The sequence below is a fragment of the Dermochelys coriacea genome, chromosome 2, assembly GCF_009764565.3.
Source record: "Dermochelys coriacea isolate rDerCor1 chromosome 2, rDerCor1.pri.v4, whole genome shotgun sequence".
In the NCBI taxonomy this organism is placed as follows: Eukaryota; Metazoa; Chordata; order Testudines; family Dermochelyidae; genus Dermochelys; species Dermochelys coriacea.
The window spans coordinates 156962515-156983315 of NC_050069.1; the positions used below are offsets into that span (position 1 = coordinate 156962515).

Sequence of the window (20801 nt, forward strand, 5' to 3'; positions counted from 1 at the left end):
TCATGGTCTAAAAATACCCACACCATTTTATAAACATCCTGGTTGGCAAACACTATAGTTGTCCCTTACCCAGCTGTCAAGACCTCCAGCTTCCCCTCCCAGATGACTACAATACAATTCGCATTGAAATATAAAAATCTGCAGCATATTGAAAAACTGAAGGCAGACTAAAATAAATTGAGAATTTAACATCAAATCAAGTAAATAACAAAAAAGATACCATATTGATTGTTCTGCACTGTATTGTTCTATCTTGGAGGAAAAGCAGCATTGCATAACTCCAGGACATGCCTCCATTATAAGATCCTGTTTTCAGTTACTTATAACTTTGCAAAACATCAATTTGGAATGAAATTTTACATATTTTATGTCTCCCTCAGGCAGAATTTTTTTTAGAAAATTTCACTCAACACAGTTTAGCTGTTCAGAGAACAAGATTGAGGGGAGGGGGAACACATTGTTCTACTCACGTTAAATTCTGGTGACCTTTTTTGTGAATAGCTCTAGCGCCTGCATACTTTGGAGCAGGGACTTGAAATTTGGCTAGAGAGGTGACCTTTCTATCAGGGTTGTGTATTTTGCCATCTCCATGAAAATTCACCCAAATTTTGCCAAGTTACAAGCCATTGAAAAAAATTACAGTTTGCACATGCTCAGTAGATTTCTTCGGTTCTATCAGCTAAAATTGCTGACAGAACATGCTCAAGTGTTTTACATTTCTAGTGCCGACCAGACTGTGCATGCACCATCCCCACAGAGCATCCTCTTACATATAAAACTAAGGTTGTATAAGATACCTTATTTCTGGCATTTCCTAACTTTTGACTGCTTGACTCTGCAACCTTAATAATGTTCTTTTAACATTATCACAGCCTGAAAGCCTAATGAAAAATCATAAAATTAGCCATAGGCATAGTATCTTTCAGGTATTTGAGTCTTCTCTCAAACACATGTTAAAATAAAGTGAAAACACTAAGGCTAAACTCATTTATAGCACTGAAGGTGTTTCTAAATCATATGAATTCTGAAAAAACCCAAAACAGATACCGGTGAAAAGTTGTTGCTGGTTTTTGTGGTTTTTTTTTTTTAAAATACATGCAAAAAATCTTCTAAATGTCCAAATCAGTTTTGCTCATAAAATTTGCAAATGGGTAATCTCTTGCTGATCTTGGATTTTACATAGTAAATTAAGCAGCTTTGCAGGCAAGTGTTTAATTTTGAAAGAAACAGTGGCTTTTTATTGAAACCTTGACCTGCTATACCTACAGTTTTAACCAAATTTAATAAATAACAGATGAGAATCAAATATAGAGGGAAAATGGAACGGAACATTTATAGAAGATCCAAGCAAGTAGACAAAAAAAATCTCAAAATATATATTGAATTCAAACGTGAATTTTCATTTTACTGCAACCATTTGGGGTCTGCTTTCTGTGCACATTAACACACAATCTTTATTACTGCAAATGTTTACAAAACAGATTTTTAGCTTGAATATCTGCCACAAGCAAATTTCAAATTGTTAATGATTGTAAAATTCACAACTGACATTACTGATAGTTGTTTAGGTTATATTAGTATTGTTTCTGTAATCTTACTAGATGATTTAGCTCTCCTACGGGGTAAACTGGGATTATTATAAATTATTACATAATTTGTACAATAATTTAGGTAACCTATGTCACAAACTACACAACAGTTATGTCTAATTGATTCAATTCATGAATCATTTTAAGAACATAAGAACATTTTAATCATTAAAAATTAATTATTCAAGCATTAAATGGTGCTTGGACGTATGAGACTAGAAAAAACTCATGCCATTAGCTCCTGAGGTCCCTTCCGACCCTGACATTCTATGATTCTATGTCAAATACAATATATGTTATGAACTGTTTGCTCAGTTCTAATTCAGAATCACTACACAGCTTTTGCTGGTAAAGGCCATATTGGCAAGTTTTTCAAGCATATATTTGTGGTGGGTCAAATTGGAAAAATATATGTAGTTGAAGTTTTAAGCTATTCTTCCCCCATTAATTCTTATCAGCAACTAAATGTCCCACTTCATCCTGCCCCAATATCTGCCACTGCACTCAGCCACCATGGATACAGCATATTCATTGGGTGTTTCTCCAAAATTTGGTTGGTACTCACCTAAGATAAAAGGAGTAGCTCTAGCCTGAATGATATTGTTTCATTAAAGTTAAAACTGGAGCACAAGATGACTGACACCATGGAGAGGAGCCAATTTGCTGAATTTCTACAAACCACCCCAATTTGATACTTGAATGAGAACATTTGTTATCTGGGCAGCTTCTGGAGCATTTTCACTATTAATTGTTTATAATGAAGGAGGAGTAATGAAAAGGCTACTGACCTACATGTGGAAGTGTTTGCTTTAGAACAGCAATGCAATTTAGCCCCATCAAGGCCTGTTGAAGGAGGAGGATGCACAGTGACTCCAGGGTGAACAGACCTTGAACTCTCAAGAAAACACTGCCAAAGTGGATCTTGAGGCAGAGGCATTGTTTTACACCCTTCTATAAGTCCATCAACAATTTCAAGTTCTGTTTTCTTTGACATCAGAATCTTTTTACAAGCACTTTGGCAGATATAATCTTCTGCTCTGTCACAGCAATACAAACCTAAATATTCAAAAGAATAAAAATTGTCATCTATCACTGGCAGCTATCTAATGACACCAACAAATGTATTCTTTACCATGCTGCTTTACATTATGACGTGTTCATAAACATTTTAAATAAAATCAACAACAATAGCAAGCAGATGCTTCTTTAGTTTTAAATACTAGCAGACTGAACCATCTGAAGAAAAGCAGGAAGTGATCTATGGCATTAATAGATTATAACAATTAATAACACTCACCCCAAAATCTAACAATGTATTGTATATTCCATTTCAATACAATTATTTTTTTATTTTTGAATGTTATAAAAACATTTTATAAATGTTTTACTTACTATCTGTAGGGTTTCTCATTGGATATGACTGTGTGTAGTTGTTCACGCAGTGTATTAACTGAGGGCTAATAGAGGCACAGTAACTTTCAACTGCTTTTATTTGTGAAGGACCAGGAGAAGAGTCTGTCCGAAAAATTGCTTGACAATATTCCCGGCAGTTTGTATGATGTCCTGCATAACTGCAACAAACTGATCCCACTGGAAACACATGAAAAAACAACCATGTGTTCCTGTGCACAGAAACAAATATATAGAAAAAGAACATACGTACTCCATCGATAAATTCACTTAAAGACTTAGAATGATATTCATATTATTATTTTAAAGAAGGACCCCATTTTTGAAAACTCTACTAAAATAATTATCAGAGGCATAGAAATTGTGTCTGTCTGCAGGCTGGTAAAGGGGCCAATATTTTCTAGGTTCACCAAGGGTGGAAAAATCCTTACAGCTAGTCTTGGGCTCGAGAGAGTTTTGGTGACACAGTCAGATTTTAAAAAAAGAAAAGGAGTACTTGTGGCACCTTAGAGACTAACAAATTTATTTGAGCATAAGCTTTCGTGAGCTACAGCTCACTTCATCAGATGCATTCAGTGGAAAATACAGTGGGGAGATTTACACACACACACACACACACACACACACACACACACACACAACAGGAAACAATGGGTTTTATCATACACACTGTAAGGAGAGTGATCACTTAACGTGAGCTATTACCAGCAGGTGGGGCGGGAGGGAGAAAACCTTTTGTGGTGATAATCAAGGTGGGCCATTTCCAGCAGTTGACAAGAACGTCTGAGGAACAGTGGGGAGTGGGGGGCGGGGGGAATAAACATGGGGAAAGAGTTTCACTTTGTGTAATGACCCATCCATTCCCAGTCTCTATTCAAGCCTAAGTTAATTGTATCCAGTTTGCAAATTAAGTCCAATTCAGCAGTCTCTCGTTGGAGTCTGTTTTTGAAGGTTTTTTTTGTTGAAGTATAGCCACTCTTAGGTCTGTAATCGAGTGACCAGAGAGATTGAAGTATTCTCCGACTGGTTTTTGAATGTTATAATTCTTGACATCTGATTTCTGTCCATTTATTCTATTATGTAGAGACTGTCCAGTTTGACCAATGTACATGGCAGAGGGGCATTGCTGGCACATGATGGCACATATCACATTGGTAGATGCGCAGGTGAACGAGCCTCTGATAGTGTGGCTGATGTGATTAGGCCCTATGATGGTGTCCCCTGAATAGATATGTGGACAGAGTTGGCAATGGGCTTTGTTGCAAGGATAGGTTCCTGGGTTAGTGGTTCTGTTGTGTGGTCGCTGGTGAGTATTTGCTTCAGATTGGGGGGCTGTCTGTAAGCAAGGACTGGCCTGTCTCCCAAGATCTGTGAGAGCGATGGGTCGTCCTTCAGGATAGGTTGTAGATCCTTGATGATGCGTTGGAGAGGTTTTAGTTGGGGGCTGAAGGTGATGGCTAGTGGCGTTCTGTTCTTTTCTTTGTGGGGCCTGTCCTGTAGTAGGTGACTTCTGGGTACTCTTCTGGCTCTGTCAATCTGTTTCTTCACTTTAGCCCCCCAACCTGAAGCAAATAGTCACCAGCAACCACACAACACACAATAGAACCACTAACCTAGGAACCTATCCTTACAACAAAGCCCGTTGCCAACTGTGTCCACATATCTATTCAGAGGACACCATCATAGGGCCTAATCACACCAGCCACACTATCAGAGGCTCGTTCACCTGCGCATCTACCAATGTGATATATGCCACCATGTGCCAGCAATGCCCCTCTGCCATGTACATTGGTCAAACTGGACAGTCCCTACATAAAAGAATAAATGGACACAAATCAGATGTCAAGAATTATAACATTCAAAAACCAGTCGGAGAACACTTCAATCTCTCTGGTCACTTGATTACAGACCTAAGAGTGGCTATTCTTCAACAAAAAAGCTTCAAAACCAGACTCCAACGAGAGACTGCTGAATTGGAATTAATTTGCAAACTGGATACAATTAACTTAGGCTTGAATAGAGACTGGGAGTGGATGGGTCACTACACAAAGTAAAACTATTTCCCCATGTTATTTCCCCCCCACCCCACCCCCAGTTCCTCAGACTTTCTTGTCAACTGCTGGAAATGGCCCACCTTGATTATCACCACAAAAGGTTTTCTACCCCCCAACCCCCACACCTGCTGGTAATAGCTCATCTTAAGTGATCACTCTCCTTACAGTGTGTATGATAAAACCCATTGTTTCATGTTCTCTGTGTGTATATAAATCTCCCCACTGTATTTTCCACTGAATGCATCCAATGAAGTGAGCTGTAGCTTATGAAAGCTTATGCTCAAATAAATGTGTTAGTCTCTCAGGTGCCACAAGTACTCCTTTTCTTTTTGTGAATACAGACTAACATGGCTGCTACTCGGAAAAAAGTCAGATTTTAGTTTCAGTTATTTTGCTTTTACATATTTGAAATACAACCATACATGTATTGTAGTACAATTAGAATATACACACGAAGGACTAAAGAGAGCAGCTGACCCCTGTAACCTATAGGATAGCTTAGGTTAAGAAATAAACAGAAGTTAGGTTTTGGACCTAAGTGTAGAGGGGTCAGGAAAACCGAAGTCGCAGTGTGAGAAAGTTAGAGATAAATTGGAGATACAGTGTTATGGGAAAGTAAAAGTTAGCAAGAACATGACCCAGGGTAATGTTACCGTTATGCTTTGCTTATAACAAGCTTGAGCAAGTTTTTTAATTATTCCTTTTAAGAATATGAATGTTTTATTAAAATGCTATCTGTATTGATAGTATGAGCAGGACTTTGGCCCAGATGTTAATTTAAAGAATGTGTATGTAAAGAGCCAATAAGGAGGTGGCAGAACTATAATTATGCTGTGGTGCAGTTTAATGTTAATTAGTATTATAACAGATTATAAAAGGAGTAGTTTTGCTAAATTGCAAGAACACTCCAAGTAACAAAAAAGGATACCATTAGGATCCAGGAATATAAAACTGTACTTCAGTCAGTGGACTGATCACTCATTAATAAACTCAAAGATGAAAAAGTATAATTGTTGTATTATATAAGAGATAATTGCATGCCTGTTTGTTTAATCATTTTCCTTTTAAATAAAGGTTGGTTTTTATCAAAGTGTCAATCAGTGATCTAAATAAATTTTTCTGTAACCGACCTAGATGTTGGAACCTGAAAACTAAGTTGGGTTTTATTGCACTCTTGTCTTTACGAACTTAATATTAATTGGGGACATTTCAACATAAAAGTTATAAAAGGTTACACCCCAATTCAAAAAACAAGAGATCCAATAAATCTGGCTCATTCACGTAAAATACTTGTTCCCACATTATTAAATACACAGAGAAACTTCCTGGGAAATGTTTTATCAAGAGAGAACTCCATGTGTGTAACTTTTTTCATTTCTTCCCCTCCATCCTTTTTCTACTAATAGAGACATTTGTAGCAAGACAGTAACTTTGCTGATTGAAGTTTCATCTATGCCTGTTACTTATTTTTCACTTTAAATCATAAAATGAAGTAAAGTAGCAGAAACAGATAAACTTCGAAGAAACTGTTCAAATGCCTCTAGTAATAAAAAAAAATTAGAGAAGATAAACAGATATACACATTCACATCTAAACTAAATATATATACAAAAATACACACAAAGCCTGATCCTGCGAACACTTAAACATATAACTTTACTCATGTGCTCCCTCCCTCCCCCCATCCCTTGCAGGTGTAGGGGTGTAAATACTGAGAATACAGAAGGGAAAATAAAAATGGACAAAAATAAACATTAATAAATTTAACTATATAGAGAATACTTACTCTCGTTTCTGTTAATGCAACTAAAAAGAGCATTCTGCAAACAAAACAAAAAACAATTACCAAAAAAAATTTCACATATCAATAAAAGTGTTGAGCAATTTCTTAACATTACACAGTATTTATTTAACAAATAGGAATTCACTAAAGAAACATTCTACTGTTAAGGTGTACCTAAATAGCACAGTAGAAGTAGAAGTGTATAATGGATAAATGGGCATATTTGCTTAAAAAATAAGGAAACGAGGTAAATAAAAAGAATTTAAAAAGACCATGTATCATTCCAAATTCTTTTTGCATATTTTAATGGAACATATAGGAAGGTTAATCACCTAGACAGAAAGATCTTCATAAACTACCTCAAAGATAAGGAATAGAATATACAAAGACCATATTAATGACTGTTAATTTAGGGACAAATACTGCAGTCTAAATTCACACATAAATCCATGGGAGTTTAGTCTGCATAAGGAATCAGTATGCACGGCACACTAGAGCCTTCAGTGAGTCCTATCCCTTGGAGGCAAATGAAAGTACAAACAGCAGGAAAAATTCAAAAAAAATTTTATGAGTTCATGTGACATGACAGTTATGGTACAGAACAACAATATTACTGTCACCAAAAACTTCAGAAAATTATATTTTAGAAGTTCAGTGGACAAAAAGAAAGTGTTTTCTCATCTAAAATGAGAAAGATAAGTCTTGTGTGCAAACACAAAATGGACACACAAACTTGACGATAACATGGCTAACTAGTTACAACCAGTAAACTAGGTGGCAGGCAGATTTTGTATTCTAATCCCAAATAAGCAAGTGGGGAAAGTCGCATGACCTCATTGCAAGGCCAGCCTTCAAAGCAGTAAGCCATATTGGCCACCTCAGCCTGTGTTTACAGACATGAATAAGTAATTAGCTCTTACGGACATGAATAAGTTGTCTTTGTGTATAGAACGTTTAGATGCTGATATTACTTCGGCAGTAAGGTGTAATTACCTAGGTTTAAAATTGATCTTGATAAATTTAGGAACTGGATAATAAAATAGAGTTGCCTGCAATAACAGGACCAGACACAGTGAACTGTGAGGTGACTTCAATTCCCATATTCCTATGTTCCCACAAAAAAAAAAATTCACTGTATTTACTCCTAAATATAAAACATTTGGCTATTTTTTGGTCACATGGAGGCAAAGTTCTGAGCATCTGATTTGTTATACTCATATATTAACGATCATGTATGCCAACACAATACCAAAAGCATGTGCTTCTGCCAGCAGATTTTCTTTGAAATAAAAGCTTAATGCCAACAATTAGAATAAAAGTTTTTTTAACGTGACCTTTGTCCACTTTAGCTTGATAGAAATGAAATATTTTTAACTTATTTTCTTTTGGCACTTCGCTCAGTGAAAAGTCAAACAAAAATTAATCTATTCATTTTTCATTTCTGACTCTCATACTGTAACACCAATGTAACAATGTGTGGACAAAAACACTGCAAGAAAATGTTTGTTTAAAAATCCCTTAGCATATTTAACTGGAAACAATTTTATTATCTGAGGTTTTGAGGAACCTTATTTTTATAAAACCTAAATTCTGGGCCAAATCTGAATTCAGTGTTTCTAATTTGGTTAATTACAAATTTCATTAAAACTCTTCACCGGATCTTATCGATCTAGATTTTTGCTCAGCAGAAGCTTTAAGACGAGCCTTGTCTCTTTATGTCTCAGCAAACTAAGATAGCAAAAAATGACTAAATTATTTACCACAGTAAATAAAAAAACAACTCCAAGATCATGTCCTCTAGATCTACACTCTTGGGGAAAAAAAAAAAAATCACTCAGAGAGGAAGACTGACTCTGGGAAAAGGGAAGCAGCCTAAGAAGGAACTGCCATAGCACAGGCCCAGCAATTAAAAAGACAAAAAAAAAATCAAACACATATTGCAGAACTGACTTACTATACTATTTAAAGAAAAAAAAGCATGCAAAAAGGTTTGGAATAAAGGGAAAAAACAGTGATAAAAGATGTATCTAGGTGAGTGCCCAAACCTCTGCTGCTGCAACATCACGATAATCAATGACATTACTTTGATGGCTTCTGATGGCCAAAACAGTCTAGATTAAAAACTCTTATCTGATTTTCTCAATTAAAAATTTTATTAACTAAACTAGAGACACTGTAAAGTCTAAATTGGCCCAGAATTTGGTTTTATAAAATAAAGATGTTATGAAGTCAGTGGAGTTATACCTGCAGAGAATTTGGGCCTGAGTGGGCTCACAGGGTCTTCAACAGTTAAAAGGTACAGGAAAAGATTTTTTGAGGTCATGCTGCCTTTTACACCTCCAGAAGGTGGGGAAGGATATTGACCCAACAAATGCTCCTTTCTAGAAGGCTCTGAGTGCACTTATCCGAAGAGTGGGAGAATCTTGAATTCTTGGAGAAATGATTAAAAAGCAGAACCTTCAATGAAAACTAGATGCTGTATAGGGGCTAAAATACATAGATCCCAATGAAAGACTTGGAAGAGAATAAACTGGGGAAGGAGGAATAAGCTGCTAGCAAATGAAATTTGTACGTTTTGCTTCAACTGATTCAAATGTGGCCATATTAAATAAAGGCACATAACAGATGATCATTTTCCTTCATTAATGTCCCAATCTTTCTCCCTGTGAAATCAAGTGCAAAGTTCCCATGTGTTTCTTTTCTCAGGGAGATATTTTAAAATGATGTTCTATATGTAAGACTATTTTAGATAAGAAAACTGAAAAACATTAATGCTGCTCCCTTTTTCCCTTTCTTGTTCCATCTCCTCTTCCATTTCAACCCCAAACACACCCATGCTAAAGACATTCATAAGTAGCCACATGATCTTCACATTCTGTCATACTTTCCCATAGCTACCCCAGACCTTTTGGTCTGGGGGGGAGGGGCAAGGAGGCTTTGTTTATTTTTGTTTTCCCTTTGTATGTCTATTTAGATTGCAAGCTCTACAGAGCAGGGGCCGTATCTTCCTACATGGTTATGCTGCATCTGTGGAGGCCATAAAAACACCAGTAATATGAGAAATTGGTCTTCCCTAAAGTGTAGCCATAATTACATAAGAGGGAATGCATCTCACTGGGTAGCTATACCCTGCATGAGACCTATCAAACCAACGGGGTAAGATCCTGGTTCAGAAAACCAGAGGAGAGATAGGTAGCCTCAGTGGTAGCACCTATCAGCACTCTCCTCAAAAAACTGTCGCTCACCTGTAAGGCTAATTGTTACCAGGAAGTTTTGTTATCAGAGAGCAGGGATATAAACTCAGTAGGAAAAGGACTGTATAGTTCTACTGGGAGCCAAAAAAAAAGAAAAAGAAAAATGAGTTCCTTACTGAACTGAAAGCTGTAGGAAATTTACTCCTATTGAGTATGAGTTACAAGACACTCAAGCATTCTTGTTTCTGTTTGAATCCTGCCTGACATAAAAGGGTTTATTTTATGTTGAGGCCTGAACTGCAAGTCCAGACTTTCTCACCTAGGTGCAGTCATCACATTGACCAGGGTATCAAAATGCTGTTTTCTACATTCTAATAAAACTGATAAATTATCTGACATAATCAACTTTCAGTCTCAAGGAGATAATTAACAGCCAGAGGCTAGATTCTAAGGAAGACAGTTCTACATATTTTATAACTAGACAGTCCACTTCCTCTGTTAACAGTGGAAAATGTATTTATTGTATAGAAAAACCAGTTATTTTCCACTGTATCAACAGACAAACACATTTCTAACTTCAAAAGGGTTATTATAATAAATTCAAGTTCATGAGTTATTGAGATGTCAATCATCAGCCATTCTAACCACAAGTCACCATTGTTGCTGACTTCTGATCCACAGAATGGCTGATTATTGGTGTCATGAATTCTTGAGACATCAGTTAAGTACACAATTACTAAAAACCATTAAAACAACATATCTTAACCACACAGAAATTCAAAAGACTATCTGCTCAGCATAATGGTACACAAACAAAAAATAATGATTAATACCACCACCACCCAGCTCTTATTATACTGCTTCTCATCAGTAGATATCAAAGCTCTTTACAAAGGTCAGTATCATTACCACAAAAAGGCATCCAAGTTTTATCTTCATTTTTTCCACTATACCCCTAAAAACCTTTAGTACTGTTTAGGGATGAGCTTGGAGACCCTCCTAATTTGTTTGAGGTACACAATGCCTCCAAGCAGATGAAGAACAACAAGGCAGCAGGTCTAGATGGGATCCCCCTGAAATCTTTAAAGACTGTGGACCAGAGCTAATTTGGCAGCTTTACCTGCTTATTCTTAAAATGTGGATAAAGGAGGAGATACCCAGTGAAATGAGGGATGCCCAGATTGTCACCCTCTTCAAGAAAGGGGATAAAGCAGATTGTGGAAATTATCGTGGTATCTCCCTCCTAGCCATTGCAGGCAAAGTTCTGGCACGGATCCTTGCAACTTGCCTTCTGCCCGTCAGAAGAAATTTTACTGGAGTCACAGAGTGGTTTCCGACCAAGTCGTGGAACTGTGGATATGATCTTCACAACACGGCAGCTGCAAGAAAAATGTCGGGAGCAAAACCAACCACTGTACATGGCTTTTATTGATTTATCGAAAGCCTTTGATTCAGTGAATCGCTATGCCCTCTGGACTGTACTCCCTAAGATTGGATGTCCTGATAAATACAGCAATATCCTAAAATTGCTTCATGATAACATGAAAGTGACTGTTCTGAGCAGCACTTTCAAAGTACAAACAGGAGCGAAACAAGGCTGTACCATGGCTCAAACCATGTTTACGGTTTTTATCACCGTCATTCTTTACCTAGTTGCTGGGAAGTTTACAGCTGGCTTTGAAATCACTTACAGAATGGACAGAAAGCTGTTCAGGCTTAGCAGGCTGAAAGCTAAGAGTAAGTTCTCCACAACATCTATTGTGGAACTTCAGTATGCTAATGACAACGCAATCTTTGCACACTCTGAGAAAGATCTTCAAAACTATCTTGAATGTGTTTGCTAATGCTTACGCCTGTCTTGGTCTCACTCTTAATATCAAGAAAACTAAAGTGCTCTATCAGCCCTCTCCAAATGAGGTATTACATGCCCCATCTATCAAAATCAACGGAGTGGCACTGGAGAATGTCGATCATTTCCTCTACCTTGGAAGTCATCTTTCATCCAAGGCAGATATTGATGCAGAAATTCAACATCGCCTGAGCTGTGCCAGTGTAGCTTTTTCTCATTTACGGCACAGGATTTTTGAAGATCACGACATTCGAACAGACACCAAGCTTCTTGTTTATCAAGCCATTATTTTCCCAACACTATTGTATGGGTCCAAAGCTTGGACAACCTATTGACACCACTTGAAAGTCCTTGAGAGGCACCATCAACACTGCCTTCGTAAGATTATGAAGATCAAATGGGAAGACAGGTGCACCAATATTAGTGTGGCAAGACCACCAGTATCAAGGCAATGATCATCCGTCAGCAATTCCACTGGACTGGTCACATTGTCCGGATGCCAGACTATCGCCTCCCAAAACAGGTCCTATTCTCTCAGCTGAAAGAAGGATACCATAACGTGGGTGGACAACGGAAGCGATATAAGGACTTACTGAAGGACAACCTAAAAAAGTGTAATATTGACATTGACACTTGGGAGACACTTGCCCAGGATCGCTTAAAATGGAGTGAAGTCCTACATGATGGTCCCCTGCATTTTGAACTTGTTCGCCAACAAGTTGAAGAGGACAAGAGGCGCAGAAGGAAGGAGAGACTGACTTCCAGTCATGGTCAACAGCTTCCTGCTAAGCCTGAAAACATCTGCCCACATTGCAATAGAACTTGTGGTTCAAGGACTGGCCTTATGAGCCACCTGAGGACCCATAACTCCCATGGAAGATAATCATACTTGGTAACAAGTGATTGCCCATCATCATTAGTACTGTTTCTGTTTTAATATTTACTTCCAAGTACACAGCAGTAACTCATTATGCCACAGACAGTTTTTTTCAGTTGATGGTCAAGAGCTTTCCACAAACTATTGCTGCCGCCACATCAATCTTCATTTCAGTCCTCTGGGTAGCAATTTTTCACCTGATTTACTTCAGATTTTACCCCTTTCCTGCCTGTGAGGCAAATCCTGTTCTCTTCACCAAATCAAGTAATTGGGCTGAGGCAGTGGTGCATTCATTTCAAAAATTCATTTCTTTCCAGTACACTGCACTCATAGAAGGGACACAAAAGGGGGGTACCAGCTAAAGGAGGGGCATGTGACCTCCCCACATGACCCCTCCCCATCCCCAGCCCAGAGTCCCGTGCTCTCCCTGGCCCCTCCCCATGATCCATGCCACATTACCTGGGGGTGGGGCTCTGTTCTCCTCCCACTGCGCCAGAGACTTCTGAACCGAGGGCTCTCCAGAACCACAGCACAGAAAGGAGCAGAACATGGGGACACTGGGAGGCCCCATGCTGGCAGCTCCTCTAGCGCAGCTGTACCCCACCCCCAGCCCTGTCCTCCAGCTGTGCTCTACAGACCCCAGACAGGAGACGCAGCTGCATGGAAGGGCTGGGGACAGTACAGACATGCCGGAGGAGGTGCTGGCAGCCCCATGCCGGAGGAGGTGCTGGCAGCTCCTCCTGTGTTTTTCCAGTACGGAGTACCGGCTATAAATATCTTAGTGGTATGGCGTACTGGACCATACCGCCATACTTGCACCACTGGGCTGAGGAAACAGAGAGAACTCACGGCAAGAGGGTTTTTTACACACAGAATCATCATCCTATAGCTGCAAAGTAAAAACAGAGCAATTCTATTATTGCTACCAAAGCCTCAAGGTTGCAATAATGTCCTTGGAACTCTTCCCCATCCCCGTGGGTGCAGGGGTCGTAGCAAATTGATCTGCAAAGCCACAGATCCAATGTCTTCACACCTTCAGCATGGTGGAACACAGGGAGCCCTCAAAGGAGCTGTGCTCCACAGCAAGTGTCGGGTATGGACCTACAGGGTCCCAACATTTCTGCAACCTTATGTTGTAGAACCACAATGGTCCACTTTTAGATATGAAAAGGATAGGGTTTGTCCCTTTATCAAAACCCACAAAATTGTGTGTGTTATAATGTGGTAGAAGATCATGGTTTCTGTGAGACTTAGGCTGCTTTTATAGCATTTAAAAAAAAAAAGAAGAAAACAACATGCTCTTTTCAAACTACAGTTAGAGCTCGTGAACATTTTTTTAAAAAATTTCAACATTTTGTAATTCGAAATTTAATTCCTGAAAATTTTCAATTTTTTTAAATTAAATTGAAACAACAAAATTAGCATTTAGCAATTTAATTGTTCTTCCCTCACTCTTTCCTGCCACTGGAAAAGACAGAGAGGGAAAAATCACACTTTAAAAAACAAACAAACAAACAAAAAACCACCTTTTCCCTCCTGAAAAGGTGGGTGTGGGGCTGAAAAAATTAAATGGATTCTTCCACAAGCAAAAATATTTATTAAAAAAAAAAAAGTCAAAAATTTGCCAAAAATCCAAAACTGGTTTTTCAGTCAAAAAACATTGTTAAAAATATTAACAAAATTTGACTAGCTCCAACATGTGCTTTTTAAAAACAATTTCAAAGCAGCATTCTAGAAACAGCTCAGAATCTTAATATCTCCCTTGAGTACTGCGTTGCACTGATAATTTTATATGAATAAATAAATAAATTAGGCATGAAATGATAAAGCATTCCAACATGTCTACTTAGCGTTAGTTTGGAAAAGATAAGGTTCTTCTCATTTGGTTAGAGCTATAAGACATCAGCTTTGTTTCAATTAAAAAAAAGGGGGGGAGGAACACACTTCTAGGTTACTACCCCTGCACTTCTCAAATATAATTGTCTCATTTAAATATTAACAAATCTGTAAAGAGGGTGAAACTCCTCCAATCTCCTCTGAGCCCCAATACCATGACAGGAAAGTCCCATTTAGAAATGAAAGGCCTGTCCTGGAAAAGTCAGGAACATGAAGTCATTAGTCTACATTTTCAAGAGTGACTAGTGATTTGGGGCACCTCAAGTTTTGGACAGCTTAAGGGAACCTGATTTTCAGACGTGCTGAGCACCTGCCCATAGAAAATCAGGCACTAACATGTTTCAAACTGGGCACCCAAAAACACTGGCACTCAAAATCACCAGTCATTTTTGAAAATTTAAGCCACTGTATTAGTGCACATCCATTCTATAAGTATAATTATGTTTTGTAACCATTTTGTCATAATCATCTGAACTGATTACAATAAACGTTTTAATCATACCCACACATCAGCTTTTTTTCTACAACACAACCATCTGTCAGCTACGTTTTTGCATCTACACCAAATAAGCTGCCTGATCATCTTTGTATCAATGTATAGTGGGAAAATCTGGGCAGCTATTCAATAGTACCCAAAGGGGAGCATGACCAGAAAATATACACAAAGGTAGTAAACTCTGTGATGTCTGGTTGTACAGGGAACTGGAGGGCAGAAGGGTCAACAAACTAGTCACTTGAGCAGTGTTAGCAGATTCTGACCATATAATAAAGCAACAATGTTACAAATGGATTACAGTAAGACAACCATGCAACAAGTAGGCTGCTGTCAAGGATGCAACATTATTAGCAGCCATAGTTACTAAAGGAATAGTGACCATGTTGTGTGTGGACACAAACAATGTTTAGTTGCAAACTCATTTAAAAATTAAAAACAGGACCTTGACAACTTTTAGGCCTGGTCCACAGTAACATTTAACCATTTGTACTCAGTTAATGGGGTGGTTTGCTCAGACGGTGTCTTCTGATCACACAGAAGGCAACCAAATTTTTTCTGAGTAACCATGACAGCTACCAGCATTTCTCCTCAGCAAGAGACCTGCAGTGGAATATGGTTATCTTCATGAAATTGGTTCAGCACACTTCCCCCCACCCCTCATTTTGCAAGGCGGACGGGACTTCTTGTCTGTGTACCAAGTGGGCCAGTCCTCCTTCCTTTCCACTTTCTGGATAGTAGAGCATCTCAGAGTGCATTACCCCACATGGTGCAGCTCTGTGCCACTGAGGGTTAGCCAGTTTCCCAGAAGGCACTGATATAATTAGGCAACATGGTAGAATGCAGCTATACAAACATGGTTAGGATGGCATTCTAGAGAAAACCAGATTGAGGGGGGAACATGATACCAGTCTTCAAATATATAAAGAAGATGGTGATCAATTGCTCTGAATGTACACCCAGGGTAGGACAAGAGGTAATCAACTTAGTTTGCAGCAAGGATGATTTAGGTTGGATGGTAGGAAAAAACTGTGTAGCTATAAGGATAATTAAGCACTGGAACTGGTTATCTAGGGAGGTTGTGGAATCCCTGTTACTGGAGGTTTTTAATAACAGGTTAGACAAACACCTATCCGAGATGGTCTAGGTAGTCTTAATCCTGTCTCAGTACTTTGGATTTGACTAGATGACATGATTAAGACTCTTCCAGCCCTAACCTTGCTATGATTCTAAAAACTGCTATATGGTCATAAACTGAACTGTATAATTTGTAAATTAAGCTGACCATGTCTTTAATTGTAGTTTGTCTTAAAAGGGCTACTAACCATGATTTTATAACAAGAGGCACAGTCACCTTAACTAGTCAGAAGTAAGGTATCCAGTGATCAAAAAGCTGCCATCACAAAACAGAGATATTGGGGGTGGGGGGAGGAAGGGAAAGAAGACGACAAAAAAGGTGAGCAGAAAAAGGAATATGAAGAGCAAAATCACCTGTCAGATAGGAAAATGAGGCTAAAAAACAATTTCATAGAGAAAGGAAAAAGAAAAGGACATCTGGTGCTCCATTTTCAAAATCCTCATTTTACATTAAATGATCAAAGATTGCAAAATAAAATTTATAACATTATCACAGAAGTATGATCTCTATTTTAAAGGAATCTATTCAGGCTGCTTCTTCTGTATGTGAAGTTGCAATCCTCAATTTGTAATACAGTATTTTCCACAAAACAATTATGATATCACCAATATAGCATAATGACTTCCACGGAGGAATAAGATTTGACATACGTGCCACTTTATGCTAGCTAGGCTAAATTAGTAACAAAAAATGCCTCAAGTAATAACAGTTAGTTAAACAAATAATTGAAAAGGCAAACAGAGTTTATTCTCCAGATATATTTTTCAGATTTCTCTGTAGTATCAGAAAATCTTTGAAGTTCTTTGGCCCGTACTGCAGGACCTACTGGTTTCGCTCTTTTTGGAGCTCATCAGCTGCAGGCAACTGCCTAATTAGGGTGTCAGACACACTGTCTACATAAAAAGAAAAGGAGTACTTGTGGCACCTTAGAGACTAACAAATTTATTAGAGCATAAGCTTTCGTGAGCTACAGCTCACTTCATCGGATGCATTTGGTGGAAAAAACAGAGGAGAGATTTATATACACACACACAGAGAACATGAAACAATGGGTTTATCATACACACTGTAAGGAGAGTGATCACTTAAGATAAGCCATCACCCACAGCAGGGGGGGGAAAGGAGGAAAACCTTCCATGGTGACAAGCAGGTAGGCTAATTCCAGCAGTTAACAAGAATATCAGAGGAACAGTGGGGGGTGGGGTGGGGGGGAGAAATACCATGGGGAAATAGTTTTACTTTGTGTAATGACTCATCCATTCCCAGTCTCTATTCAAGCCTAAGTTAATTGTATCCAGTTTGCAAATTAATTCCAATTCAGCAGTCTCTCGTTGGAGTCTGTTTTTGAAGCTTTTTTGTTGAAGTATAGCCACTCTTAGGTCTGTGATCGAGTGACCAGAGAGATTGAAGTGTTCTCCAACTGGTTTTTGAATGTTATAATTCTTGACGTCTGATTTGTGTCCATTCATTCTTTTACGTAGAGACTCTACATCCGATGAAGTGAGCTGTAGCTCACGAAAGCTTATGCTCTAATAAATTTGTTAGTCTCTAAGGTGCCACAAGTACTCCTTTTCTCCTTACAGTGTGTATGATAAACCCATTGTTTCATGTTCTCTGTGTGTGTGTATATAAATCTCTCCTCTGTTTTTTCCACCAAATGCATCCGATGAAGTGAGCTGTAGCTCACGAAAGCTTATGCTCTAATAAATTTGTTAGTCTCTAAGGTGCCACAAGTACTCCTTTTCTTTTTGCGAATACAGACTAACACGGCTGCTACTCTGAAAACTGTCTACATAAGGAACCTTCAGTATCAGAAGAGAAGCTTCTGCATTTGCAGTGCTGAATACAATTTTTTTTTAATTGTTGAATAACCTGCATCTTGAATGAAGAATGACAGCTAATGGAATTACTCTTATAGTGCAAATGGGAAGCACATGTGGTGTTTGGTGCTTACAGTCCTGCATTAGATCCCCCACTGACCATCATGGCATCTGTATTATGTGTACTATATGTGGACTTGGTTAGCTGGTGAAATGAGCTCTTACTGTGCAAACACCAGCTAGGTCATAACCAGTTTGACTGTAGAGATTAACCAATTTAAATAATTTCCATTTAGGCATATTCCCAACTACAAATACTCTAGAAAACTTGTAGTACGATTTCATTCTATCAAATTACTAACCAAAGCCTTCTCAATCTCTAAATTAGTTGGTAAATTGTGAGGTTAAAGAAGAAAGCCAGGAGGTAAATGTACTGGGTTTAGTGGGATTTAGTGACTATCTTCACCAAGAATTTCACATGTGGGTGTAAGACCACTTAAATCTTATGGAGTACAGGAAAAAGAGGATCATCCACCAAAGCCTAGAGCAAGGTGGGCAAACTACAGTCCGCGGGACCGTCCTGCCCTGCCCCTGAGCTCCTAGCCCAGGAGGCTCGCCTCCGGCCCCTCCCCTGTTGTTCCCCCTCCCCCGGAGCCTTAAATCGCCATGCCACCAGCGTAATCCTCTGGGCGGCGTGGCTGCAGAGCCCGGCCTGACCCGGTGCTCTGTGCTGCGCAGCACAGCTGCTTGTCCTGGTGCAGCCGCACTGCCAGCCACCGATGCTCCAGGCAGCATGGTAAGGGAGCAGGAAGTGGGGGGGAGGGGCGCGTTGGATAGAGGGCAGGGGAGTTTGGGGGGTGGTCAGGGGTGTGGACAGCAATCGGGGCAGTCAGAGGGTAGGGAACAGGGGGGGTTGAATGGGGGTAGGGGTCCGGGGGGGCAGTCAGGAAGGAGAGGAGGGTTTGGATGGGGCGGCAGGGGGCAGTCAGGGGACAGGGAGCATGGGGGGGTGGATGGGGCAGGGGTCCCAGGGGGGGAGGCAGTCAGGAAGCAGAGGGGAGCTTGGATGAGGCGGTGGGGGCAGTTAGGGGCAGGGGGTCCGGGGCGGTCAGGGAACTGAGAGCGTGGGGGGTGGATGGGAAAGGGGTCCCTGGGGGGCCAGGCCATACCTGGCTGTTTGGGGAGGCACAGCCACCCCTAACCAGCGCTCCGTACAATTTCAGAAACCTGATGCAGCCCTCAGGCCAAAAACTTTGCCCGCCTCCGGCCTAGTGCTTATTCACTTTCCCAGATGATGTAAAATAACAATAAAAAAATACTATCAGAAATAGACTGTATAGAGAACCCAAACAATCTGAACTTCAATTTTGACAGGATAAAAGGGAGGCTTGTTTCCAACCCCACAGGTTCTTTACAACACCTATCTTTTAATGGAAGAAAGAATGAAGACCAAGAGCCCTGGAAAGTTAAATGATCACAATATATAAACTAGTAGATGTGTCTCGGTAGTGGCCAAAGCCTTCCCAGGCTTGCTAAAACTAACCAGGTCTCATATCAAACTATTAAGAAGCAAGGTAGACAGAAGGCTTTAATTGTCTTAAATTTGCACCAAAGATTGCCTCCATTTCAAGGAACAGGTCTCTCCTAGAGCTTATATAGAAATGTGAATAGAAATTTTTCCACTTCTGGTGAGCATTTATTGTTTAAATTAACCATGCTGCTTTTGGCAGAAGGAGTGGAGATGGTGGATAGGGTTTCAATTAAGGATCTGATCCTTAATCCGAAATAAGAGCCAAATAAAATAGGCAGAGTGAACTGTGGTTCCATGAACACGGCTAGAAAAGCAGAACATGAAAATTGGTAGCTTACCTCAGAAATATAAGATTTACATATACCATACGTCTCATCTTCTTGATTACATTATGAAGACGACACAGAGAATGAAAAGCCTGAAGGAAGTGCTAACTCTAATCTAACAGAAAAGTATCCGTCACTGAATGGATGATTTTCTACTCTTGAATGGGAGAGACAACAGAACTGTCTCTGTGGAAATTATGGTATCACCATTTTGGGGGGACAGTTTTGGCTACAGATTCCTTCCTTTACTGATCTTCTTGTCCATGTCTCAAGTCATCTGCAAATAAATTATGATTCTCCACAAGATGAATGGCAGCCAGGAAAACACGTTTTATCTTTCACACTCAGATTCATGATCTCCCATCATCACAGCTGGATGCAAGCTTCTTTTCCTCTACCTTGTCCCTTTTTCACATGAGGCAGAGTGCGAAATTGAACCTGGGTCTCCCACATCCCATGGGAGAACCCTAACCATTTGCCTAAGGGTTAGGATACTCCCATGGGATGTTGGAGACTCAGGTTCAATTCCCCACTCTGCCTGACGTGGAGAAGGTATTTAAAAAGGGGTGTCTCCCACTTCACAGAAGAGTGCCCTGATCACAGGGCTATGGGATACTCTGGGGCAGGTCTATCTCAATCTCTCCTGTTGAGGCAGTTCCACTTTATTCAAGTATTTTATACAGTCATTGGGCCTGAGACAGAGAGAATAACTCTATAGCCTAGTGGTTAGAAGATTCACCTTCAAGTCCCTGCTTCAATAGCCAGTGAATTAAAACATCACCCACCCACTTCCAGAAACAAAGGATTTCAGAGATAAGCATACTGACCACTTAGCTTCAAT

The 20801-nt window shown here is 39.4% G+C and overlaps 1 protein-coding gene across 5 annotated transcripts in view; it reads right to left on the minus strand.

Moving 5' to 3' along the window:
- The window catches only part of RECK (reversion inducing cysteine rich protein with kazal motifs), a 136765-nt gene that overhangs the window by 65425 nt on the left and 50539 nt on the right, over nucleotides 1-20801 (minus strand). For all 5 annotated transcript variants that reach the window (XR_006279135.1, XM_038389770.2, XM_038389768.2 and 2 more), the window contains 3 exons: nucleotides 6840-6873; nucleotides 2982-3179; nucleotides 2378-2645 (listed from right to left, as the gene is read on the minus strand). Coding sequence is in view for 4 of the 5 variants with exons in the window: in XM_038389770.2 (XP_038245698.1) it covers nucleotides 2378-2645; nucleotides 2982-3179; nucleotides 6840-6873 (500 nt within the window). In the remaining variant the exon portion in view is untranslated. The remainder of the gene's footprint in view (nucleotides 1-2377; nucleotides 2646-2981; nucleotides 3180-6839; nucleotides 6874-20801) is intronic.